This window comes from Rissa tridactyla, chromosome 5, assembly GCF_028500815.1.
Source record: "Rissa tridactyla isolate bRisTri1 chromosome 5, bRisTri1.patW.cur.20221130, whole genome shotgun sequence".
NCBI classification, from domain to species: domain Eukaryota; kingdom Metazoa; phylum Chordata; class Aves; order Charadriiformes; family Laridae; genus Rissa; species Rissa tridactyla.
This window is the reverse complement of record NC_071470.1, coordinates 23,114,151-23,141,082: the sequence shown is the minus strand read 5'-3', so window position 1 is coordinate 23,141,082 and position 26,932 is coordinate 23,114,151. Positions and strand designations below refer to the sequence as shown.

Genomic DNA, 26,932 nt, shown 5'->3' with positions numbered 1-26,932 from the left:
TCTGCTTCTCCTGCATTGTTTTCATCATTTTTTTTTCCTTCTGTATTTCCAAAAGGTCTCTTGCGCTAATGCATTTCAAAGGTATTCAGCTATGCAGCCCTATTTTAACTCTGAAAACGGCCTCACTTACAACTTCCCATTATCGGCAGATAAGAACTATTTATGTTGGATAAAACTAATTATGAAATGCCAGCCTTGGCCAAAATCTAAGGCCAATGGTAGTTTTCAAATAGTCAACAGCTACTTTTTTCAACGCTCTCAGTGCATTTTCCTGGTGTGTTGTTTTGTTGTTGGTTTTTTTTTTTTTTTTGTGGAAAACCAACAGAATAACTTCCCTCATTCATTTCTGAAGTCCCATTCAGTTCCTTAGTATAAATTACTGAAGTGAGAAAGAATGCGACAGTGGAAAAACTGTATCCCACACAATTTAAGCAAACCAAGAAAACGTCTTATTTGGAGGTTTAATGTTGAGTGCATGAAAGAATAAACGCATCTCTTGAAGAAAGCGACAAAACACTCATGATTAATAGGATCCAGAGAAGAAAAAACTGAACACTTTTACCCAAAAGATAGTTTACCACGTTCAGATGTGATGGTGTATGAATAAATACTGTACTTGTGAGAAACTTCAGTATCATATGAGTGGGTTATCTGAAAAAAAGAAATAAAGAATTAACTTTCTATCACTGTATTTGGAACAAAACTGATCGCAAATGGCATGTGGCACTGTCCCTGAAAGCCAAACTTTTCTCACGTAAACATAAAAGCAAAATGAAGTATTTCCCAAATCCTGTTTTCCCTGTGAAGCTATTAAGAAAGAGGATAGAAATGAGTGGCAATGCCACCTGAAAATTTACCATCCCCATTCTAATCACAAATATGTATGGTAGGTTGAAAAAAAAAAAAAAAAATCAGCCTTTTAATCTAATTTTTGTTCTTCAGCAAGCATCGCAGCTCTGATCAGTTGAAGACGGCGCCTCAGCTCCCCGGCACTTCCCAGCGGCCGAGCTGGCCCGGCAGACCCGCCACCGCCTTCCAGCCCGGCAGCACGACGCCCAGACCGAGCCGTGAGGGGCCATTCCCGTGCCGGCCGCCCTGGTCGCCATGTTACCTCTGCCGACGCCACGACCGGGAGCTGAGAGAGGCCGCGCCCCCGCCCCGCGCTCGACCGGCCGAGAAATATTGGTCTCTCGGCGGCCCGTAGTTTCCCTGGCAACGGGCAGGAAGCGTCGCCGGGCACGGAGCTGCCCGCCAGGCCCGGGGGTGTCGGTGCGGCCGGTAGCGCTGGGTCGGGCCTGGACCCTCCCGAGGGGCCCGCTGCCCACCGGCCCTTGATCTGGGTTTCCCCGCGGGGGAGTGGGAGCTGTAGGGAAGGGAGCCCGGCGAGCCGGGTGTGTGTCCGTCCTTCCTCGTCGTCTCGCTGGGTGTTTTGGTGTCCCGCGGTGTTGGGGAGGGTGGGCTCGGCTTTGCCGCCTGAGCCGCCCGGCGGTGCTCGGTGCCCCTTGTCGCCGTGCCGCTCTGCCCTCGCTGCGCCCCGGGAGAGCTGGCGCTCCCCAGGGTAAGGCAGTAACCTCGCCTTTGAAATCCTACCTACTTTCTACAGCGACTTCCAGCAACCAGACTCCAGGCCACACTTTTCCTCCTTTGAAAGCCGTCTTTTAAAGGTGCTTTTTCTGTTTCTGTTTAAGGATTTCTGTCTTTTGCTTGAAGTCTGTCATCTGCCAGTAGGGTGGTTCACTTCTGTATCAAGCCTTATATGTCACTTGCTTGGTTCCCAGCTGTACTGCTGCTGTCTGATCTCTCTGCAAATGCCTGTGACTCTCCCAGCTCTTGACTACACCAGAACTTTCATCTTGCTCTGAAGGCTGAGACCTCCTTATGAAAAGTCCTTTTTTCCACGCTCTGCCACCTCCTCCTCTGCCAATGTATAGGCATGTTATCTCAGTTGCTTTTTTACAAAACTTAATTCCTGTCTTTACTTTTGAGACAAAGGGCTAACATTATTCCAGCCCGTTGTCACACCTTTTGTTGTTTACTTTCTCTGATGGTACAACCAGTGACTTTTCAAATGCGTCTAGATTTTTGTTGTTAGTTAAAACCATAGTAAAGCCCTTGGGATATATCTTGATTTCTTCTTGGAAGAGAAAAAAAAATTGAATACATCTGAATTACTTCTGAATACTTTTCTGAGAAAAATGCTTATGTTATTAGCGAGATGACTGTTCGCATTATGAGCAATTGTGCATTTCAAAGGTTGAAACTGATAGCACTATTTTCTGATATATAATGCTAATGTCAAGAACTTATCTGGTGTTTTTATAGTATAAAACCATTTTGAGTCTTATTTTTCTGATAGTTAGAAATGTGTTTTCTAACTCTAATGTGATTAGAGTTTTTTAATAATAATCTGGCACTTACAAAATCAGTGCATTTTCTTTCTATGTTATTGTTTGTCTTTTAGGGCTTTGAATTATTTTTACAAACAGAAATATTTTTACAAACAGAGTAGTTCCCATAAGTGTCACTTAAGTTTTTGTGTGTTCTGAAGAGACTTAATTGTCTAATTGTGGTATGTGAGTAGTTCTTTTAAGAAGATAGTCACTGGAGACAGGCTGTATTATGAAAATGGGAAGAAAGAGAATCCAAGATGTACAGTGGGTGAACCGTTTTCAATCGCTAGATCTGATTAAATAATCAGTCAAGAAGTATTGATTTAAACTTTCAATTTTAGTTTTGCTTTGTATTTGTATTTTAGCTAATTTGTTCATCATTACTATGTGTTGTTTCTCAACATTCAGTAAAACTTAGGTGCCACATTTAATTCTTTCTACAAGTCATAAGGACATAGCATATCTACACAAGTGTCGAGGCCTTATCACTTCTTACTAGAGGCAGAAATAATCCTAAAGATTTAGTAATATAGATAATGACAAAACTGGGAGTTCTGCCTGAAGGGAAGAATTAGAAGAACCAAGCTAAACAACAAGGGCTGCATGTACATGATTCTGTCAGAGATTAGGACAGGTGGCTTATACAGCTGAGGGAGTAGAAGTAGCGTAGCAAAAAAAAATCTGCCCCTCTAGTTCATCCTGATCTCAGTATTTGGAATTTAATCATGTTGTTGATAAAAATAGGTGTCGTCAACTTGTGAAAGGTGCTGGCTGAGTGGCAAGCACCCTACTCATCCTTGTGACAGTGTTTATTTATGTGTATTATTTAACTGGCTTCCTATTGTTTTCATTTCTGCATAGTATAATTTCTTGTTTACTAAAGGAATGTACTTTCTTATTTACTAAACTCTTTTCTCCACCCAGAGTACACCACAGCATAAATTACTGAACAGCAATAATATTCAAAATTACCATTTTCACACTTTAAAATTTTATCAGCATTTATAAACCTATCTTTTCCCAAGAATAATTTATGTTATTCATCATAGCATGAGGCTTGGTATGTTAAATAGGCAGTAGACTATTATTTTTCTTAGGGACATTTTAACACAATTACATACATAGGTAGTATTAACACATGTAGCTGGTGCATTAATGTTTAGAAGATATGTGTACCTAAATCAGTATTTAAGGAAGTGTACAGAAAGCTATTTTTGCATTCTTTTTAACAAAATACTTTTTTTCTTCTCCCTGGAATTGGAATTAGTTTTCTGTGTTCTTTCTTTGCTACTTTACAATTCTTTTCTCTTCTCTTATTGATTCTGCTTTGGTTTTTGTGTCCTGAATCTACTTGCTCTTCTCTTCATTCCTTCATCCTGTTCATTCCTCAAATTGTTACTGCCTTCTGCTGTAACTGTACCCAACCAGCCTATTTCACTCTGGGCTGTTCTACCGAGCACTGTGATGCTGCTGGGATTTCTGTTGGCTACCTTAAAGGCAGACTGTAGCTAATTTCACTTTTGCTGCAAGTCTCAAAGTACAGAAGTACAGGGGAGCAGCACAGGATTAGGAAATGTGTGCATTTAAAAGATGGAGTGACAAGACTGTCAAAATTATCCCATGCACTGCGTAGGATATATAAGAATAAGCATTTATTTTTCTAGTACACTTAGCCAGATTCTGATGATTGGTTGTTCATGTCAGTCTTTGGACCTGGGGATTCTAACCCTTGGTATTCTGTCATGTAGGAATGAAAATTATTTTACATTTTTAATCTTTTTTTTGTTCTAGGAAGTAATGTTCCAAGAATGTCGTCAGGAGTCCAAATAAAACCAAAGACTGCAGTACAGAAAAGCAAGACATCTTCTCCTTTGCCATGTTCTCCAGAACCTCCAATTAAACCACAGCCAAAGCCTAGTGACAAGCTGAATCCTAAAACTATTGATCCGGTATGTATAGGTGGTGAGATTTCTGTTTGTTTGTTTAAAACGGGTCTCTTTTTGGAATAAATTTCCTTACTTTATGAAATACATGCCGGACACGCTTCTTCTGGTCCTGTTTTGTAAATTTAAACTAAACTTTTGTTATCAGTCATACATTCTCTAAGCTCATACAATTATATAATCATACATATACAATGACATAAGTCATACAATTTCTAAGCTCAAATGCCTGAGGCCTAACATGTTTATTACTTTTTTAAAAACGGGGTTTGGTACAATTGTGCCTTGGATGGCAGCTTTTTTATTTTTGATGTACTTTTGCTCTAAAAGGAGATTTAGACCTAAGAGTTAAAAAGGGTTGGGGTTTTTTTTTTGGTGTAGTTAGAAACTTTGGAACCTGCTGCATTAGAGGAACTGATTTCAGTTATACAATGAAACCAAGAATCAGGTAGCATCTCGAAGATCATCAAGACCTTATAAAATCTAGCAAATTAATTGCTAGTGAGCATTGCTTGAAGTTCCCAAGTACTGTGAATGTGTAATACTTCAGGAAGAATTTGGGCTCTCAAGAGAAGACTGATGAAAGGAGTCGTTTATTTCACCGAAATCCTGTGCTTGGAGAACTTGCTTTGAGTGCGTGAATTATAGCTCACCATTGGGCCATATCAGCCAAACAATTAGCAATGTCATAGACTTTTTGGAAAACGAACTAAGTGAGGGAGTGCTTTGGTGAGGTACTAGTTTGCCATAAACAGAGGCTGAATAGTTTCATGTGGGCGTTATTTTTCTTGAAACTTTTTTGCAAGTAGTACAATGACTTAATTAAGGCAAGAAGTCATCAAACCATGCACTCAATTTTAACAATGTTAATGTAGGTTCAGACACTTGAAATATAAAAATTAATATTTCATGGTATTTCCTGCTATATGCTTTGTGATAAGATGTTTAATCTGGGAAGTAGCATTGAATGATCATGCTAATAAATAATATCACAGTTCATATGCATAAGAAGCACGTATATGATAAAAAACAACTTTGTGCAGGCTTTCCTCCTGTGAAGCTCCTGGTTTCCTGCTTCAGTGAGTCCTCCCTAGATTCTCACTTAGTATGAACCTCCCCTCTGATCTCCAGTGCCCTCATACCATCTTGCCCGACATTTGCTGTTTCTCCCACATCTTGCCTCCTTGTACTTTTTTCTGCCCTCAAATCAAGATGGAACAGGAGTAAATCTGCCTTCTGCATGTTACCAATATAACAACAACAAGAGCATCAGGACAGTGAGAGGTCCTTAATCTGTTAAAGAGATAACTCGTAAGAATTCGGTGTTAAGATTTGCAAGACAAGACAGAAAGAAAAATAAGGGTATTCCATCAGGAGAGGACTAATTCTACATTATTTATTCATTTTTACAACTTCCTAGCCAGACAATTCTGAAAAGCAGTTTTCTGATAAATGTACCAAATATATGTTTTCCATCCCATAGCTGCAGGGTGGTTTTTTGATTATTTTTAGAGTCAGATGACTAAGTTCCTTTTTTGGTAAACTGCAGTTTTAACATATTGAAAATAGTAACCAAACATTACTGTTTGAATAAATAATGCTTTCTTTTTTTTTCTTCCTCACAGTTTGGTGCTCATTCTCGACCACCTTCTGCATTTGCTGCTATATATGCTAAAGGTGGCATTCCATGCAGGTGTGTTGGTTTTGTTTATTTTTTTACTAAATATATTACGATTAGGTAGATTTACATAGATTAAAATACATCTGTTCATGTTTGATCTTTTAGTTAGGCTGTTTGATTCTGTTCATTTCTGAAAAGATTTCTGATATTTAACTCATTCAATGCAGAAAGCAATTTTCCATGCCTTTGGAAATTGCCTTCTTTTGGTTCTTTTTTTATGCTGTGTTGATACTGAAGCTGCATTTTTAACAAATAGCTAGGTATTTGCAGATTTGGTTTGCTAAGCTTCTTTCATGAAAGAAGTTGATTTCTTCATGTAACGGTGTTTACTTCTCCCTACTAACAAAGATAATAAAATTAATGCCATTTTAATAAGTAGACATCTTGCAGTCTTTTTTTTGTCTGAAGTAAGTATGATATTTTCTTGAATGTTCCAATTCTGTAGTTGTCGGCAATACCAGATATTAACAAAACTACTTGTAAGCAATAGTTTGTGGTATTTTAACTTTTGTCGATTATGTATGTATTTGCCTAGACATTAAGCACTTTAGTGTTTTGTCAAGTGGATGCAGAATTATGTACAAAAATTTAAGTAATCATTAATACATTTATATACATGTATAAAACAATTATTAATACCTAGTCTTTATTTGTATCTTAGGAGTAACTGATGAATTCCAATATGATTTTCTTTCAGTTTCAACTGCTTTCCCTTGCCAATTGTTAATTGATTAAAATGTTTCTTGGTATTTATCAAAATAAGTAACTTCGCACAGGGAGCATCTTCTGTGTTGGTGGGAGAGGCATCTATAATTTTTATCACTTTTATTTTCTGATATCTATGTGATTAGGAGCAGAATTTTGAAAACTGCCATATCGAGGAATTACAATAATTGCACTGTTAAATACCATTATAAATTTCACTAAGGAGAGCAGTATGCATTGAAATTGTGTATATAACATTATAGTATTATAGTAATATTGCAGACCAAGTGGTGATATATTTAAAGTGGTCAGTGTTAGCAATAAATTATATATTACTACCTGTTAATTTGTTAAAACTTTATTCTTTTATAGGTTGGTGCATGGCTCAGTAAAGCACAGAATGCAATGGGAATGCCTTCCTGAAACTGTTCCCTTTGATCCTCTTCTTGTAACATTGGCAGAGGTAAACGCAATGTTCTTGCGAAGTTAAGGATACAGGATTTAATTGCAAATGGCATTTTGTAACAAGCTGAGGTAGCTAACTGAGCCTCACCTACTAGGGAAATGCAAAAAACCAAACATTTGTGAGGATCTTGTATGCATGAAGGTGGTCAAGGACATTGCCATTTGTAGCTCTTTAGTTAGAGCATTCTGGGAGAGCTAGGTAGAGCCCTTTAATTTTCGAGATGCTGGCCAAATAAAAGACTGCATCTCAGATTCCCAGCTGTTGAAGAAAATACTTCAATCCATTTGTGGCTTTGCACGTTTTATTGTAAACAAAATTCTTTTGATTCTTTTTGTATATAAAGCCTACCTATTGAAGTAAGAGTCTTCTCCTCAATAGGTTGAACATGGGTTGAACTAGTACCATGTAAATAGGATCCTGTAAATAAGCGAAAGAAATACTATACATTATGTTCAGCCTTCTGTTTCTCGGAAACATCTGTGATATTTATCACCAAATATGTTTCAGGAGTGTAAATATATGTTGAATCTAGTGTGGCAGATGGAATAAAGTGCATACTCTATCTAGAGGTGGCTGCTTTTAAGATTAAACAAAGCCGTGAATTCCTAAAGTAACTCAGAGCTCCCACCATGGAAAGAAGAAAGACTTCAGCCGTAGGACTTTAAATCTTGAGTTCTGCCAGTCAGGTCTCCACTAGAAGTGTGTATGTATGTGTAGCATCTACAAGTGGTGGGGAACATGTCTCTCCTTCACCCTCTATTTTTTTTTCCCCCTTCAGGGTATGAAAACCATTTACAAAAATAGCCTGTTCTTGTTCATGCTCTTGTTGAAAACTTACCTTGGGTAGTTAGATTAAAGGTATTGAAGTACAAACATTTGATTGAATTGGCAGTATTCATAATGTGACTTTTAATATTCAATGTTTCTAAAGAAAAATGAATAAGGATATTCTGTAAGCAGAGTTGTACTCAATGGCTCCACATGGTGGAGTTAGTGTATTTTAAGTTTTGAACTGATGTAACAAAATCTAAACATTATCTTGTGGCTATATGGAACTTTTTTAATGTGTTTTTGTTTAAAAGAAGGCTCACTGTTAAGCAAATATGTTTTACATTTGCAACAGGGTCTAAGGGAGACAAAACATCCCTATACATTTGTTTCAAAGGAGGGTTTTAAAGAATTACTTATGGTCGAAGGTGCTGCTGAAAAAGCAATTCCCTTGTTGCCTCGTCTAGTTCCAGTGTTAAAGGCTGCATTGGTATGTCTTGCTCATCATGCAGGGATTTTAATGGGCTTGATTTTTTTTTTCTTTTTTCTTGTGCTGGTGAGGACTACACAAAAAATATTAAAGTGATAAATCTATTGCATGGGCTTTTGGTTTGGGGCTTGGGGGTGTGGGAATAGTTTCTTTTTTTCATGTTAACCCTGCATTGGATTTATTAGCTAAATGTGTCTTTAACTGTAAATTCAGGTGGGCAACTTATTGTATAGCCGTATGACAGTAGCTATGGGCAAATTCTGTGGAAATGTTCTATTAGAGATCTGAATATAAGCAGAAATAATATATGGGTTGGTGGTGTCTTTATATATCCAGATAATAACATGCAAAAAAAAATTGAGGTGAAGTAAAATGGAGATGCGAGAATAAACACTTGTCTGTTACATTTAAAAATTCAAAACGTGCTACAAAGATAAAACAATATGCCAGTGAGGAAAAGGGAAGCATACAGTTAAAATGTTTCAGGTCATGTTCTTAATTTTTAAAATGTTTTTAACTTTTCTACTCCTTCAGAAAATAAAGTGAGGTAAAAATATGTAAAGTGAGGTAAAAGCCTCAAAGGTAATCTCTTTCGGATTTTTTTTTTCCTATCTTCCAGAGCCCTGTTCTGATTCAGCTACTTGCTGTTCTTTAATCTAGCTGTGTTTCAGTTCTGCTTTTATGGAGATAGCTGAAAGCTTGAAAATTCTTTGTGATCCTAGATTAGAGGTGTAAAGAAGATCAGAATGGTTTAGTTTGGAAGACAAAATTAGAAAAATTATTCTTGTCTATTCTTCCAATTACTGCTATTAATCCGATTATTTTCATTGTTGCACTGGTTTGGTATAAGGTCTCGTTAAACCTTCTACTACACAAGCAGTCAATGACTTCTAGTTAAAAAAAAACATTCAGGGCCCAAATGTCAGAGGAGAAAAATGACTGTTTAACTAAAGGTCAGTATTAGTAGGAGAGCAAAATAAATTGTCATGAATCAATTTCTCTGCTAAGGGAAGAGTGAAATAACTAAACCATTAGAGAACTCAGGTATAGAAGAACCTTCCCATGGGACTAATAAAGATGAGAAAGCACCTTAGAAATAGATAAAAGCCTGATAATTGCTGGCAGGTCACAAAGCTGTAGTTGGCAGGGGACTAAATTAATTGAGCCAGAAAGTCATTGGCTCCTGTGTTTCTCCAACAAAGACAATTATTGTATGAATTACATAGAAATTACACTGAATTCATTACATTTGTAACTGAAATGTTGTCTCCCAATTTCAGCATATCTGCATTTGAAGGGTTCTGTCTAATATGCTGTGAAGCACTGAAATTGTTAGTGTAGTAAACTGTTTGTTTTACCTGCTGAATTTTTAATTTAATCAATAATAAAATATTCATTTCCTTGTCTCAGAAGTAATGCAAGAATTTCACTGACATTTTGTGGATACTTTTGTTTTCTACTTTAAAAATATACTTCTGTTTTTAAATGTTACCTCTAGATACTAATAGTCAGTCATATTGTACTTGTGTTTCTAAACTTGTAACATTATAACAATTAGCAGTTGCATAGTAGTTTTAATTTTTAAAAATACTATATAAAATCATAATGCAGAGATTGCAGTTTTGAAGAACTTGTGCATTTGTCTGAGTATCACTGACAGGATTTTCATTTTTTCCCCCTCTGAAGGCCCATTCGGATGATGAAGTATTCGGAAGGGGATTGGATGCTTTAGTTCAACTGAGTGCTGTTGTTGGCCCATCACTTAATGATCATCTTAAGCATCTACTCACAAATGTAAGTTTTTAATGCTCTAGTAAAAAATCATCTGTATTTTTGTGGTAATTTTGTTGAGATGTTTACTATAATATCTGCACAGATACAGTGGAGGACTCAGCAGTTCCCTGAAAAGCATTACTTCATATATTCCTCTACGTAAGTCCATCGTTTTCTGATATGGTGACTTATAAAGTTCTAGCAAGGTCCAAAAGCTGTTGTTAATGTAAATTGGACAATACTGGAAGTGTTGTCTCTACTATTTAAAAAAGATCCAGCTTCAAGCCTGAGGTGAAATAGATGCTATGTTTTGAAGGGAAGTTTATGTTTATTGCAAAATGAGTTTCGCATTTTAAGTGTGACTATTTTAAAAAAATCTGTGAAAGTTTCAATAAATTAACAGAAGCAAATATTCCCACTTCTTTCAGATGGGAATTCTGCACAAGGAAGTTTTCATTAAATAAACTTAGAGTGGGATTATGTGAAGTATTTTTATACCGAGTCCATCTGTAGAAATCCTTCTTCTGTCAGATAGCCTTTTCATGGTTTCGTTTAGCCTGTTTCCAAAGTGCCCTTTTACAGCAAAATAAATGGACCTTTTAGACATCCAGTGCAGAAGAGAAAAATTGCAGTAGTTTTTTTAAAGTATTTCCACTATAATAAATCTCTTTTCAGTGCATGTGAAAAATGTGTTAACTTTTAGTGTGGATAGCACTTTAAGAATCACTTTTTTTTTTTTTAAGATTGATACCGCTCTAAAATTTGTTTGCTAAAAGACATTAAAGTAAGTATTTTCTTGGCTAACAGTTGAGCATTGAATCAGTCTATGATTCTTTGAATTTAAGTTTCTCATTAGTTAACATTTTATTCCTTTTGCCTTGACTGAGTTTCATGCTTTGACACCAGTTACAAGCTCTAAAGTAAGGTTTCTTTTAGGGTTTAATTTTCCAAAGACAAATGAAATAAAGTAATAAAATAGAATTATATTGGCCTCCTTGCATATATTGTACAGTATTTTGCAACAAACCTTTTTATTTTACTTTTCCAATAGCTTTCAAGGAGGTTAATGGACAAGAAATTTAGAGAAAAAATTACTGTTGCTTTACAAAAGTTGGAGCAATATGGTGGAAAGGTGAGTTGACCAGATGATTATTCTCTAATCTGCACATACGAATGCAACTTTGCCAAAACGTCTTCTGTCTCTGGTTTTCAGACTAAAAGAGCCCCATTCTGAAAACTGCTTATTTTTACATGTCACAACTATTCATATTGCATAAAACACAGGATTTTGCACAGCAGCAATCAGCACAGTTGTGTCCAGTCCATAGTGAAACAGTTGTTTTAGTCTGTTTGACTTACTGAGTGGTAATAGAAATGACATTAAATCTACTCTGGATGATCCCTATTCTGCCAGTTAGGTTTTGTTGTCTCCCATTTTTTTTATCACCCACTTTTCATTTGTACTCTCCATTGTTTTAATCTCTGAGCAGCAAATACAGGAGTATGTCTCGGTAAAATATTCTAAGGGAGCCATACCCAGGGGCTGGAGTCTTACAGCATACCAAGCCCCATTCAGGAGAACTCTTTTTGGGAGCAAGTGTGCATCTCTGTGGATCCCTACCCATGACAATTGCTTGGAAGATTTTATTTTCCTTGGTGGGAAGTTTATGCAGACTTAGTGATTAAAAGAGATACTAATCTTTTTTGAAAATTCTCCGTTTCCCTAGAAAGCCTACATTTTTTTTTTCCAGGGTTTGAAGTAATGTGACAAATGGGTTGGTAGCGTAGGGTAAGATCCAGAATGCCTAAGTAAATCCTTACTCCAAGTTCAGCATTGCAGCACTTAGAAATATAGATGCTTATGCTAAGTAAAGCATGTAAGCTTCTTGTAGAGACCGTAGCATAGGGCAGACTAGATGCCTATGAAAAGGGATACAGGAGCTTACTGAACGTCAACTAGTAAATAGCTTCTGGCCCCTTCTGGAGTATTGACACCTGACTCGCTCAGGCTGAATAGTCGTCTTCCTTCAATATGCCTGGGATGCGGGCTTCGTGTTCCTTTTTCTGAGCCTAAATACTTTTCTCAACAGGATTTACTCTTGCTAAAAGATACTTTTTGCTGTTATTGATGATGCCTGCCCATTCCCACTAATAGCTTAGTGTTTAGGTCACTTACTGAGGAAATCAGATACTCACATTCCAGCCCACACTGGTTAACCCAGAGGTTAGATCCTCAATTGCTATAAATCAAAAAAAAAAATGCTTTAAGTGGCAGAGTATTCTTCTGCTGAACATTCTGTTGCCGTTTTCTGTTGTACTGTACATTGTGCAGAAAGGAGGAGAGAAAAAAAAAGTAAGAGAGTATTGGCTTAGATATTCATCTAGAAGAGAAAATATTTGCTTTCTTGACTCTATGAACACTTGCATCTATTATATAAAATGGTCATTGCTAAAGAATAGGAATAACCTAAAGAGTAGGGACCATAAATATAGGCCTTACCAGTTCTGAGCTTGTGTGCCTTAATCAGTAGGCACCTAAGACACCACTTCATTTTTTTGGTCTGTGCGCTCATATTCGTGCAAAGGCAGTAGCAATATTCGTATTACAGACTTGAAAAACATCACAACAAATAAAGAAGCATGGAAGTTTTTTATTTTTATGTAGTGAGACAAGAAAAGGAAAATTACGTCTCATTGTGATGTTATGAAAATCTAGGTCTAGATAATGTAACTAATCCGGTGAATCATTAGCTCTAATTCTTCTGTCTGTTCCCCAATTTCTTGTAGTCTTACTGGTTTTGCAAGTAGGTCTTTCTATGTGCTTTTTTAAAAAATACTATAATAAGATAAAGCAGAAAACCAGAAACAAACTCCTAAATTGTGATTACAAGCAATACTATATAATCCAACTAATGAAATTATCAAATTTCTATTCTAAATGAGTTATAATGTATATGATTCTTACTTTTATTGGCAGTCCCTTCCAGAATATCACTCCTCTATTTAAAAAATCCTTATTATTTCATGTCTATATTTATGTCTGGTTTTAGGTATGAGTTTCATGTCTCTTCTCTTGGACGTTTACACTCCATCATTAGTTATCACCATGCTCCATTTTTTCAGTTCATTATTTTCACCCCCTTTGTCAATAAATTTCTCAACAACCACGAACTTTTTAGTTTTCTACTGTTTGATTATAACAAAAATAACTAAGTAAAAGCTGTGAATTATACAGTTTATAGAGACTATGTGAATACTCTCATTATGTAGTGCTAGTGCTCCTTATTTTGTTTAAATATGTTTTATTTTCATCAACAGACAACTGTGGCTATCATCAAATCTAAAATTCCAACCTATTGTTCTATCTCCTCTTGATCAAGAAAACTGTAGTGATTTGTACTGTAAGGTGAAGTTTGGAAAGAAACTGCCTGTGAACGTCACTGACACTTAGTTGGGGTATGATATATTCTCTTAAAATAATTACAATTCTTCAGTATCATGAAGAGTGGGAAAAGTCCTATCAGTTTGTAAATATGTAATTATGGAAGGCTATTTAAAATAATTCTCTCTGGCTGCTATTTGCGTATGCTTTGTGCTTACAACGATATCGACTAACTTGCTATTATTTCAAAAGCAGAGTAAATATCGATTCTTATTTTGTTGTAAATTACAATTTCCTTCAATAGATCTGCAGTGCTTAATATGTTTGGTACATTTGTGTGATAATTTGGCTGTAATTACTTAAATAGTAACTAACTTGGTGTTAAATTACATATGTCTACCCACTTTTGAAACATGTAACTTAATTTGCGCCACAGGCACAGATGGGTGCAGTTTGGGTTCATCAGGGCTTACTGGGTTAGATGTAGAACTATAACTCGTCTAGACTTCTTGAGAGGCAGCTTTTAAAAGTTTGAAGCTGAACGCACTGAACAGGTAGCATGGGGTGCAGAACTGAACTTGCTCAGTGCATTCTCAGCACGTTGTTTGGAGAAGCTGGAGAGGCTCTGGAGAAATACAGCGCAGAGGCATCAGGGTGCTCCTTAGAGCCGCAGCCTAGGTTTTGCTCAGCTAATTAGTTCCAGTTAGCTTTGAGCCTACTGAATGTGAGCTAGATGTAGGAGGCAACTTTGGAATATTTACCCTGTGCTCCCTTTGCATTGAGTTCTGTAATGCCACAGATATGTTTGGGTCTAGCGTGTGCATTCAACTCCAGACAAGCTGATAAACTCCTGAATGGGGAAGCTATGAAAAAAATATGAGTTAATTAAAAGGCGGCAGAAGCCAGCTTACCTGGCTGTTAAGTTTTGTAGGGTGCAGCATTTGTCCCTGAACATATTTGGACCTGATTGCAAAATAATGCCTAACAAACAGGTCTTGCAATAAATACTGTTCAGGGTTCATGTTGTTACAGGTATTTGAGTTACTCCGTAAGGGAGAGCTGACTGAAGTAACAAAATTTGCCATAGAACTTTTTCCCCTGAGGAAAATTCAATTCTGGAATTTAAAGTTCTTGGAAGGGTGGGGGGGTGCTTTTTGTCATCAGATGATGCTGTTGCATTGGGTATTAGAAAAGTCTGTCAGGTGAAAGCAATTTCAGAATTTTTGTAAAACTGCCACTGCTTGGCTAAATTAAATTTACTTCAGGACTGTGCTAAGATTTCTGTTGAGATCAGAACTGTGCTAAGTCAATATATACGTATTTAAACTTTTTCAAAAAAAAAGGCAATTTTTTTTTTTACAAAAAAGTATAATTTGAAGAAATACAAGTATTTGCTTAACAACTCAAAAAATCGATCGTGCTGCTTGTTTTTCTTCACGTTTACTTTATTATTTTTTTTACAAAATGTGCACATTTAGTTTACACAAACACACTACAGCAGATTTCAGGTGTACATGTATTGTACTACTTTTATCCTACACTGGTGATAGCAGAGCAGCCTTCAACATGCCTCTAACAACCCATCTCTACACCAGAATAGATACCTGATTTATTTTTGCAAAAGAATGCTTGCAACATTCTTTCTACTTCATTAATCCCCCTTCTGCAGCAATGTCACAAGATTGGCCTGTCTCTGATAGCATTTCACCTATTTTGAAGTATTGGCATAAACTGTGGACAATGTATCTTAAAAATAACATGTACGGGGGGGCAGTATTCTATTTTAAGTACATACTTTTTTAGAAAAAATCTTTCTAGGTTCAGCATTAAGGTAGCTCCAATCTTAATGAAGAAACGATCCTAAAAAATATAATGCAGTTATCACACATAGATAATATTTTTCCAATTTTTTCCTGTTTCTGTCTCCTAATTAAAGATATTACAAAAAGCTGAAACAGATGATAACCTGTCTAGCAGTTATTAGTAGTAGATCTTACTACATAGTGATATTCATTCTGAGCACTGAAGTTTCAAAAGAAGTTCATGCCTTTTTCTTCATTAAAGGCAGAAAGATATGTACTCATGAAAACAGTGTTAGGAGCCGGTTAAGGTTTCTTCATGAGAAATTAGGAGGCAGAAGATCCTTAATTTTAAGCAAAGAACTTTGCGGACACATCCAAGAAGAATTAGAAATACAATGCGCAGGACTCTTAATATTCATGTCATGATAAATTAAATGCAGATTTACTAGGTAAGTGTGATTGATAGAAGCTTACTCGTATTTGTTCGGGAGTAAATCTACCTATAAGCAATTTCTTTTCTTGTTCTGTAACAGTTCTTCCTCTCAAGTTAACTATTTTCTTAGGTTTGGGTTTGTTTGGTTTTTTTTTTAAGAGAAAAGCAAGTCAAAGGTGGAAGGCAATTGGAGCAAGATGTGCATTGCACATTGATTATAGCACTTTAACTCAAAGTATTATTCAAAAAATGAGATCTACACCATACAAATGTGAAAAGAAAATATGTGGTAATGCCTCTGCATAAATTAGAAGCTAAGATTTAAGAAATACACTCAAACACCTGGAGCTTAATCCAGTATAAACGAGTAGCAAAACTAAGAGTATTTATTTAATCTCTGTGTGATAGTATCTATTTTATCTAGGGGTTGGAATGATAATAAAGCTGCATACTGTCAGGTCTTATTTTGTTTGGGTTTGAAGCAAAAACCTGACTTTACAGAACATTCTTGTTAACTAAGTAGCCACTGTTGAAGTGCTAAATTGTATAATTCAGAAAGTTTTTTTGGGGAAAAGTTTATGATAAAAAAATTTATTTGCATAATACATGTCTCAGTGTAAAGCTGAGTAATTTTATTTATGATAAAGTGGGAAATCCATCTTTTAGATAACGTTGCAGAATAGCTCATGTTTTGTCCGTTAGTTGTAGATCTAATGTCTTCATTAAATTACATTTTCAAAGAGCTGCATGGATCGCATTATATTCTCATCCTGTAAGAAAGACAACAAAAAAAATCAAAAATCATACACCATTACAAATGTAGTTGGCAAATATCTATAGAGAAATTGGGTAGAACTGACTGTATTTTAGTTAATGACAATGTTATTTTTCAGCTTGTTAGGAAAAATTGCGAGCAGAAAAAGGCTGTTAACAGATCTATGCTTAAATAGATTTTTGTGTGTATTAATTAAATCAAAACTATTTCCTCAAGGATGCAATAGCATGTTAAGAAAATTAAGTCTCCAGTATTTCAGAGGTTATAAGTTTATATTCAGTATAACAAAAGACATATAGATAATAAATACTCAAGGACTAACTGTTGTATATGAAGTATGAATCCGTACCTAAAATTGCTTGTCGTGTATCCTACACAGGAGCCTTTTTGCAATTCTACGGCATCCTATTGCATAGCTAGGGATGACTCTAAAATAGATTTAAATGTGCATCTTTGTATGAATTGAAGAATCAGTCAATTCTGTAAATATCACTGCAACACGCTGACTCCGCAGCTCAGATTTTTGGTGTTCACAGTGAAAGCTGTTGACTGCTTTCCAATGCTACTTCTGCTTTCTGATGGCGTTGCGTTAGGTAGGTAACAAAAGCTTCGACTTCTAAGTTCTGCATAATGCTTGCATCACTGTACTCCAGTTGTTATCAGTACATAACTCTCAGCACAGCAGTCAGGAAAAAAATAGGGGTTTTTGGTAACATTTACCTTTCAGCGTATAGAAGAAAGTTTATTTTTAGTCGCCTATATTTGATGGCACTTCTGGATCAACAGTTGATTGCACAATTCACTATATATACAATACAAGAGTATATCACATGCTCATTTAGCATTCGCTGGTTTCCACTGTGAGGATCCTCTTTTTCAGTCCGAATGCACACCAGTTAGTACTTTGTTGAGAGAAAATCTAGCCACCTTTAGTTCTAGTGAATAAAAAGACTGAATTTGATATAATATTTTAGGAAGTCTCATGAAAGAGGCATAAAGCCCCCACCTCTTCGAAAGGTTATCTCCTAGTATTCCCCACTACTGATAGGTATGTAGGCCTTCTGTACATTAATGTTCCAATAACACACGTTCGGTATCAATTTCCAGTTAAATTATTCAGTGTTCAGTCTAGTGGGTGATGTGCTTTGTAAAAATGACAAGTCTGAGTAATTTTCTTAATTTAAGTTATGAAACGTGCACAGTGGGGTTTTCATCTTTGATTCCGTATGTCATCTCAAGTGATGGTGTGGTAAGAAGTGATCTACACACTATTTTGTGCTGATAAACTAACTTGTGAAAGCAATGATAGATAATTTCAAAAAAAATGTTCTATAGATGAATGCTTAAAAAGTTTGTATAGGAAATTTACTATATTAAATTACTGGAAATTAAAATAAACTAAGTTTTTCCCACTCTGTTGTTTTGAAACATCAATATACCATTGAGGATCACTGACACTAATGTATGGTTAAAATCTGGTTTAACAAGAATCATTTGTCATTTAATTATTTACAAATGTATTTGTATATACATTGGCACCTAAGCTTAGCAAATGTGCAAAGCAAACAACATGTTCTTAATTTAGAAAAAGCGTTTTGACGCTTCCTACCAATTCTCTATGTATCATCACTAATGAAACCGGTAGTTTTCTAAAATCAGTTCCGTATTTCTGAAGTTTGCTGTTTCTATACACGAGACTTCCAATGCCACTCCCTTAGTCAGTCAAGCGGGAAGAGTCTTCACAAGAAAATACAGCCTTGTCATAATATTTGGAACATGGTGACTGTTAGTAGCTTCTTTTTTTTCCAATCTTAAAAAAAATAATAAATGCAGATGCTTGCATTAGAATTCTTTGGCAAGCGTACCTTTCTCATTTGTCTCTTTTTTCAGTACATTTTTTCTAAGCAGTTTTTCATAACAGATTTCTTTAATGATTCCTAACTCAAGACATTAGGAGATGTTAGTGCATAGAAGCACTGTCCATATGAAGCACAAAACATGGATGAATGAGCTTTGCCAGATCTGACCTAACTTCAAGCCAACTTTGAGGGTTTTTTTCCTACTGAAGTTTGAGACAGCTACTTTGTTATCAGGCTAGCCCAGACCCAGCAGCATTGTGTATGGAATGGCTTACTCCTGCAGGAAATATCTATCCCAAAAGCCTTTTTATCATGATCAGGAGCTTTAAGTCATTCACCCTGACATTCACTTATGCACCACGTATGCCTTAGACCTTCGTGTCTGTTCTTCATGGTGCTGCTGTAGATACGAAGCAATGCCTGAGTCAGACCATTTCCCATCAGTGCTGAGCAGTGAGAGGAGGCACGTGTGGAGCTGGGTGGCACCTCACCCTTGAGTTGGCCACGCTACTGCTTCCCAAGACCCATCTCTGCTATTTGGTAACTTACACAAAGCAGGACAGACAGCAGCCGCTTTCTGGGACTCAGTCCAGCATAGCTAGGGCAGGACAGCCCCTTTCTCCCGTGGGAGCAGGGAGACTCCTGGAGCCTGGATTGCAAAGTGGCATTCAAGCATATGGGTATGTGGGGTAGGGAGGGCAGGGGAATCAGGTCATAGACATTCCCTGTCCAAGATAGAGGGAGGATGAGGGGAAGCACCTTTGCTGTCCTCACTTAATCATGGGCAAAGATAGGTCCTTATACCTAGTGACCAGAGAAGACCACGCTCAAAGCGTGAACGCTCTGCAATACCTGACATAACTGATTAAGACTTGGTGAACAGACAGGCCATTCTTTGCATTGGGACTGTGAATTTAGAGTCTTGAACTTCCTGAACATCCTGGTTTGAGGTAGAACAGAGCCATTTTTCTTTTCAGTAGTTTTACTTTTCAGTTAACTCTCTTCTAACTAACTGCACTTTCTGACATTAATGGCATATTCTTCAGACAGTGTCTGCTTCCAGAGTGATAATGTCTGATGTTTATAGTGAATACCAAGGAATGGTACGGAGAGAGGCTCCTGCTTATACTTACTGCTATAACAGCCAAGGTCAGCTGACTTTGTTATATGCGCCGTTGCAGGGCTGGTACCTCAGGCTGTACAGTGTACAGTGTGCCAAACCAGTACGCAGCGCAAGGAGGCAATTTTAAAAAAGGGACACAAGTGTATAATGAGTGTTTAAGAAGATACCAGAGGCTCTTGATGCTACAAAAAAATCTCAGGAACCTGTCCCAGGAATCTTTCCTACGTTATGATGAAACACCAGTAAAAGGGATGCCAAGTTCTCAGAGCCTGGCAACTCTTGCTTGAAAGATCATTCAGAGAAAAAGCTCCTGCAGCCTTTCCCTGGCAGAACAGGCTTCTAGTCCATTTTAAGATGCAGATTGGAGGGGATGTGAGCTTCAGAGTTTGGTTGAGGGGTATTTTGTAGAGCGCTTGTCTCTTGGCACTGTTTTGACTCTAATCTCACAGCTTGAGCTGGAACCTAGGGGCTGGCAAACATGTCCTCCCTCCATCCTTTAGCATCTTTTCAGGCGCAGCAGATGCTGGCTGCCATATTCATCAATGGGCCTTCCCATTCCAAGGTCAGTCATTTGTAATGCAAACTGGCAGGGAAGGTTTTGAGCAGACGTGCTCTGATACAAGTCTTAATGCCAAAGGAGCGTTTGTAGAGGAGGAAGCTGCCATAGCTAGGTGAGACTAGGGAGCCACCAAGACTAGGGAGCAGCAGGTGTGCTGTGCCCCTGTCCTGAATGTCCTGATCCTGGTAAACCAAAGTTAACAGTAAAACTAGCAGTGGTCTAGAGAGAAGGACAAGGATGATTAAAGGTGTGGACTGGTTTCCCTAGGAGGAAAAACTGAATAAATGAGTACTCTACAGCTTGGAAAAGAAATACTGAATGAAGGGCAGTAACGATAACCACTGTTTTTCAGTAACACAAGAACATATAGAAAACATAAAAATATTGCATAGCAGGTCTAAAACACAGGCAGATTTACTACAGGAAGGATCACAAGATCATTTCATTTTGCTTTTGTCATTGTTAAATGCTCATGAAAGATGAGACTCCTTGCTCCTGGAGAGACGCGACTCATTGCATACTGAGGAAAGAAAGGAACCTGAACCATACCTTTTTAGATCAGTCTCGTACCCATTAGGATATGAAAAAAAAAAAAAAGGTTTTCCCTACAGCTGTGTCTTAAAAGGAAGCAGCCACTACTGTTCTTTGTGAAAAACGTAATCCTGAAAAGGCTGAAGCTATGTTAACTCCTGAATCAATTTTCTTGAAGGACTTGGATGGAATCCTAACCCCAAATCTCATTTCTGAAACCCAATCTTGATATAAACATAAATTACACACTTTGCAGCTCACAGGCCTTAATAGAAGAAGAGGTCTTAGTAGGTAGAGAAACAAAAAGATTAGGCAGCAAGATACTTTTTGTATCAAAAAATATTGCCACCTTTGAAGTTAAAAGCAAGTGAAGGTGAGGTAAATGGCAAGATGAGAATGGTGTCTCTGTCATGTAGTCGTTTAGACAGCTTGTCTCTCACATGTATTCTAAATACCAGAAGAGCTAAATAAGAAATTTTTTAACAGAATTGAGAAACCGTGAATCACATTGGAAAAGGAGAGCAGGCAATTCGTTACTGAAGGTACTAATTTTCTTTGTAAATTAATCACTCAGCCCATCACCATAAAGGCTGTCATATCCAGATTAATCTTTCATTTAATTTCCAGAACTCTGCAGACCTCAGCCAGGAAGTAAATCTCATCTCTGTTTCTGAGGATCACTCAGCTTTAGCAGAGCAAAATGCCTTTCATTCCTATCGAACAAGACTGACAAGCCAGAATCACGGTCAATGCAGTAGAGCAGTGCTGACAGATAAGACGCTACCCAATAGCCATTGCTAAGGATATCCAGAACAGCCACATTTAGAAGAGCTGTTGTCTTTCTTTCAGCCCCTGAAATCAGTGGATTAAAATCAATCAGAGAATCACTTACTAGATAGCTGCACTCACGAGAGCTATCCCAAAGAATAAGTACAAATGCATATAAAAATTTAGCAGTTCTACAGCATCTTTGCTATTTCCTGTTCAGCTTTCCCTATTCCGAACGGTTATAAATCTGTCACTTACTAACTGCATTTATCTTGCTAGTCTTGTTCTCTTCTGTCTCTTCCCTACTACGCTCTTCTTGCTATAGGAGATAAGGAACACAGACAGCTATATTGCTGGTCTGTATCAGCTGCGTATTAATCGGAGTCAGCCTGGACAAAGCTGAGGTACCAACAGAATGCTACTATTCCATATATTTCTCACTGTAACAAACAGCATTAGTTTTATTCGCCATATCATTTTGCATAGCGTAATCAAGTCTATCTTATCACTAAGTCTAATGTGACACTTTACAGTACATAACAACCTCTTATCACGCCAGAGGCTTGTCATCCTTATTTTATACTATAACATGTTTCTTTTTCCTGGGTTTTTTTAACTGACAAATTAACAGCAGTTCCTTAAATTTCTGAAAATACAACTTATCTTTCCTCATGTCGTCTCCTGGTCAGAGCAAGCCGGTGTCTGAAGAGCAGAGGAGTGAAAACAGGCTGCAATTCCTGCTGCAGAAGTTTGTTACCATTCCTGGCTCAAGAGGCAATGAGCTGCTTTCAGCCATTGAAGGAAATTAACAGCCACCTGGCTTGTGTAAACACTTGCAACTGATAATCACAATCAATTCTCGCTCCCTTGCCTTGAGAAAACCTGCCTGCTGTTAACTCCTGCCATCCAACACTTTACAAGCTCCTTGCGTTCCCCCTTTTTAAGGCCTCCAGCAGGTCATGACTTGCTGTTTGAGAAACACTCCCACAGATGATAAATTTTCAAGCAATATTATTATTATTGCTGTGACTATATGCCAATTGTAACAAGGATGTGTTCCCCAGCATGGGCAGAAGACAGCAATAAATACGTAGCTGAATGTGAAGAAATGTTTGCTGTCAAGTAAAAACAAAACACTGTTAAAGAGAGAGGGGATGCGGACAGAGTTGTCCAATAAGCAACAACAGCTTGTAGATAACATCTCTTCTACAGATTCAGGTGACAAATGTATGTACATTGTCTAGTGTTTTTGTGTAATGGTGTACATACATGCTCTACTTTGGGGAAATACCGTCCCTGGTATTAGCATTACCATCACTGTCACTCCAGAAATCTGTGCAGCAGTAGGATGGCATTAGCCAATAGATACAGGTTCAGTACTTATCACCAGGTACTTACTTTCTGGCAGCTCTCAATGAATTCGTCTATGGTAACTACTCCATCTTTGTTTTTGTCCATTTTCTGTTCAGAAAGAATAAGAATGTATGTTTATCCTCCTGAAATCCTGTGTAAAACGGGTCCTTTTTATTATTCATTTCAGTTATGTGTCAGCCTGGGAACAACCAGGCCAAAATGCTGTAAAGATGTAGTAAGTGGTATCTAGAATAAGCTTAAGGAGTTCATTGTTAAAAAAGCAAGGTGTAATGAGTAAATCTGAGAAACCTGGGACAGAACCACAAAAAAGAAAAAGGATTGCAAAATTGGTAGGATACGCAAAACTGTTACAACGATGAAAATCTTTCCATACCTGCTACCAGAGCAGTCTTTTTGGCTCCCTGTGTTACCCGACCCACCTGGAAAAATGTTTCCACATGTTGTCTAGGTGCATCCTCCTTGAGAACAGGATAGGTGCATTTCCCCATCATGTCATATATTGCTTTCATGATATCAAGCATTTCCTGAAGAGAAAAAAATATGTCTGTGTAATATGAGGTGCATTATAAACACTGCTTTGACTTTGAACACATAAATCATTTTTAGGAGTTACCTTTTAGAATAAAATTTTGAGATTGTGCCTGTTATTTTGTGACCAAACAGCTTCAAGAAGGAACTACTATGTTCCTAGCAATTCTAGCATGTTAGTTCAGCTTTCATAGATAAACTTGTTAAATGGATGCAGATGTATGATTTTGATTTAAATGATGTAGAATATGTGCAAGTTCATGGATTGTAGGGAGAATCTCCTGAGGTCTTGGGAATAAAACTGAACAGGAAAAGTTGTTCCGTAACAGCAAGTGAATGGTCAAAACACATCAGCTTCTTACAACTGAGTTTTCCCTAAAGAAAGTAGAAACACCCATGCACACAGCTGCACGTATGCAAAGGCTTCTTTCATATCAAAAGCTTTGAATTTTGTTAATAGAGTGCCTTGTGAAAACTATAAAAATCATTATAAAAGAAGCATCTGCCAGTATGCTGAGAAATTATTCTATAGATTACCTTTTTAAAATAATCACGGTGTATTTCTAAAAGTGTAAAATTATAAATGTAATACATATTTATTTAAAGACCCAATTTTGAAAAAAAGTTTATTTTTATGAAGGCACTCATTTGGTCCCACTGTAATTTAAGTGTGTTTTTAAATCCTTGCAGAATGAAAGATGTAGGAATCTTTTTATATAAATTCTGTTTCAAGTAAAAAGTTTTACAAGTAGATTTAGAAAACGGGTAACAATTGTCACGCGCTCACTCAATTCATTTTTGGCCAAATGTCCTACTGAACTACTTTGTTCTAGTGACCATATGTGCCAATACACAGGCATAAGTTGAAGCCAAATGTTTACAATTTCTGTGATGATTTTCCCTTTTCAATTTTTATATATAAATGAGAAAATGACTTTATTTTTTAGCATGTATAGTTTCATAATATATGTTTATTTTTTAACATGTGTAATTTAAGAATGAAGCTATTCTTCGAAAGCAGGACTTACATACACAACCTTTAGTTCCAGTGATTAGTGTAAAAAGTAGACCTTACCTCCTTAGTTATATATCCATCCTTATTTATATCATACAAATTGAAAGCCCAGTTCAGTTTCTCCTGTACTGTCCCTCGGAGTAAAATTGAGAGACCCATAACAAAATCCTAAATAGACAAAAGGTCTTGGTCAGTTTGGAATTAAGCAGTTTTTCACAAACATTCAAAAATACAGAACAATGCATTCGTCTGAAGTGCGGAAGTTTTGAAAGATGGCTTGTTTCTATTTCTTTTGCTTCATAGCAAGTGTTAAGGATTGCTGGTTATTTAAATAATTAAAAATCTAGGTACTGTATGCTACACATAATTAATAAGTAAATTGAGTGATTTTCTATAAAATAAACCTAGTAATTTTCTATAAAATAAACCTCACATAAGCAGTTGCTGTTGAACTTAATACCAGGGAAAAGCAATCCCCATGGTTTAATGGCCCAAAAAAAGCTTAAGTGGAAGTTAGACTAATCTAAGCACAGGAGACCAATTTTGAGAGAACTATCTACTAAGGAACATTAAATTCTTGTTAAATCTATATGTTGTTGGAAGTGGAATATGTGGTTCCCAGACCTCTTAGATCAATCCATGCAGTAAACATTTGAAAGTTCGTGTACGCTACAGTACACCTCAATACTTAAACCTTTTATTGGAAATATCATAGGAATAATATTTATTATGTGTCCCTGTGCCACCTTGATGGTTCTGTGACCTGCCAGTGCTCTATTGCTGTAAAGCTATTCCACAGAAATAAATGAGAAGACTTTTGAGATTATTTGCATATAGTATTTGGTTATAGATTTTTGTTTCATAATTAATACTCTTTTGACAGCACAAACCTCATTTACACTTAGTGAGCATCTTCCAGATTGGAGAAAATATTGACTGGACATCACCTGTCTTCTGTATTTCTTAGCATGTCAACTTTTTTTTTTAAACAATGGCTTTTTTTTTTCCTAACTGTCTCTTCCAGCTTTTTCTATTTGATAAGCTTGTAAGTCCATAAATCTATGAAATTCTTGCCTTAATAGGTTTAGCAGAATATGGCAAGAGTTTATATTTAAATTTGCATTTCTCCATCATTGGCAAAGACATACAGGAAGTCTTAGAGTAACATGAAAGCACACACTATAAAAGCTGAAAAATTTCTTATCAGCACCAGCAAAGTTTATACATTTCCTTACAACAGGAACGATGGAAAAGACTGCACTGAGGTTAGACATAAAGGTCTGAGGTACCACACAGTCAAGTAAGTACATTGAAGCATACACAGACATCACGGCCTCAGATGGTCTGGTAGTCCTAGCTCTTTTGACAGCTTCAGACTTTTTAACAATTCAAGTGGTATGCTCTGGGTTTTCTTAGTCTGTCATAAATTTCTATCTTGCTGGTATATGTGCCCTTTGGGGTAAATGGTTACATGAATCTCGAAAGAGTTTTGCTCAACTTGTCTTGTCTACATCTCAATGACTAATTGAGGGTCACAGGGTTAAATCTCCAAACAGCTCTTTAACAATGTACTATTAAGTATTAAAATGTTCAAGAAATTCAGGACAGATTTGATCACATTACAGCATTAGCAATTAACCTTTTTAATTCAGTACCATTTCTTCACATCTTTTCTCCACTGTTTTACATTCTTGATGCAACCTTTCCTGAAGTCCTTTGCAAAGGTCTCCAATAACTTTATTTTCTTAGAGAATTATATTTCAGCACTCTGGATTTATTTTTAATTTCGCATTACCACTATTTTTGCATTTTTTTCTAGCTAAACCATATATTTTTTTCTTGTCCTGATTATTTCTCTTTCTTCCTTTCTCTGATGCATTATCTGGATGTTAGCTGGCTTACTGGCATCATTTATATCCCCGTTTGCAAGGCTGCCCTTCTATCATCGGTGCTAAAAACCACACATCAACAAAACCCCTTGACTTTATGCTGGTTTGCATAGAACTCAATGTCCTTATAAAAGCTGAGACAACTCAAAACCTTCCAGATGTGTGCTCTAAACTTTGCAAAAGCAGGTCATCTCCTCTGTATTGCATCAACATGTTTGGGAATCACACGTAGTTCAGGTGCATTGTCTTTGTCTTAAGTTTTGTGCAGGAGTCCATCTCAGGAACAACAGAAAGAACTTGTCATAAAAGAAAGTTGTGATGAGCTGGATAAGAAGCAGTTAGAATGAGATATCTTTTCTACACACTTACTTTTGTACAATTGAAGAATACAGCAATAAAATCACAGAGAAACGGAAAATCCGATTCAATGGACATAGGCTAAATCCACAGGGTATTTTGAGCTAGATCCTCGAAGAGAAAAAGGGTGTATATGGTGGACGGCGATGTGTGTGATAGTAGCAGTACAGCTATGCTAGCTGTTAAACTAGAAATCCAGTGCAGAATGCCATAGTAAAGCAACAGTGCGTAGGGTAGCAGCTAAGCTCAGAGAATGTCTATATGCTTGCTACTAACAACTCAGTGACGCACGAATTGGGCACACCATTTAGCACGGAGCAC

At 36.9% G+C, this 26,932-nt stretch overlaps 2 protein-coding genes across 9 annotated transcripts in view; one reads left to right on the top strand and one right to left on the bottom strand.

The window, feature by feature from the left end:
* Positions 1-1,234: 1,234 nt before the first annotated feature.
* Positions 1,235-18,711, top strand: PACRGL (parkin coregulated like). Of its 4 annotated transcripts, XR_008466710.1 has the most exons (9): positions 1,235-1,664; positions 4,182-4,339; positions 5,959-6,026; positions 7,092-7,182; positions 8,309-8,443; positions 10,130-10,237; positions 10,320-10,375; positions 11,268-11,348; positions 13,535-18,711. XR_008466710.1 is itself a non-coding variant. In XM_054203583.1 (8 exons), exons 2-8 carry the CDS (start codon positions 4,199-4,201, stop codon positions 13,589-13,591), a joined length of 681 nt encoding a protein of 226 aa, XP_054059558.1. In that variant the 5' UTR covers positions 1,235-1,391; positions 4,182-4,198; the 3' UTR covers positions 13,592-18,711. The 4 variants fall into 4 exon arrangements, 3 of the variants coding, with proteins under 3 accessions (XP_054059558.1, XP_054059557.1, XP_054059556.1); XM_054203583.1 differs by lacking the exon at positions 10,320-10,375 and having other exon boundaries at positions 1,235-1,391; XM_054203582.1 differs by lacking the exon at positions 10,320-10,375 and having other exon boundaries at positions 1,235-1,558.
* The window catches only part of KCNIP4 (potassium voltage-gated channel interacting protein 4), a 339,234-nt gene continuing 328,816 nt past the window's right edge, over positions 16,515-26,932 (bottom strand). For all 5 annotated transcript variants that reach the window (XM_054203578.1, XM_054203576.1, XM_054203580.1 and 2 more), the window contains 4 exons: positions 24,426-24,533; positions 23,242-23,346; positions 22,847-22,909; positions 16,515-16,603 (listed from right to left, as the gene is read on the bottom strand). In XM_054203578.1, the coding sequence (XP_054059553.1) occupies positions 16,556-16,603; positions 22,847-22,909; positions 23,242-23,346; positions 24,426-24,533 (324 nt within the window). In that variant the 3' untranslated portion in view covers positions 16,515-16,555. The remainder of the gene's footprint in view (positions 16,604-22,846; positions 22,910-23,241; positions 23,347-24,425; positions 24,534-26,932) is intronic.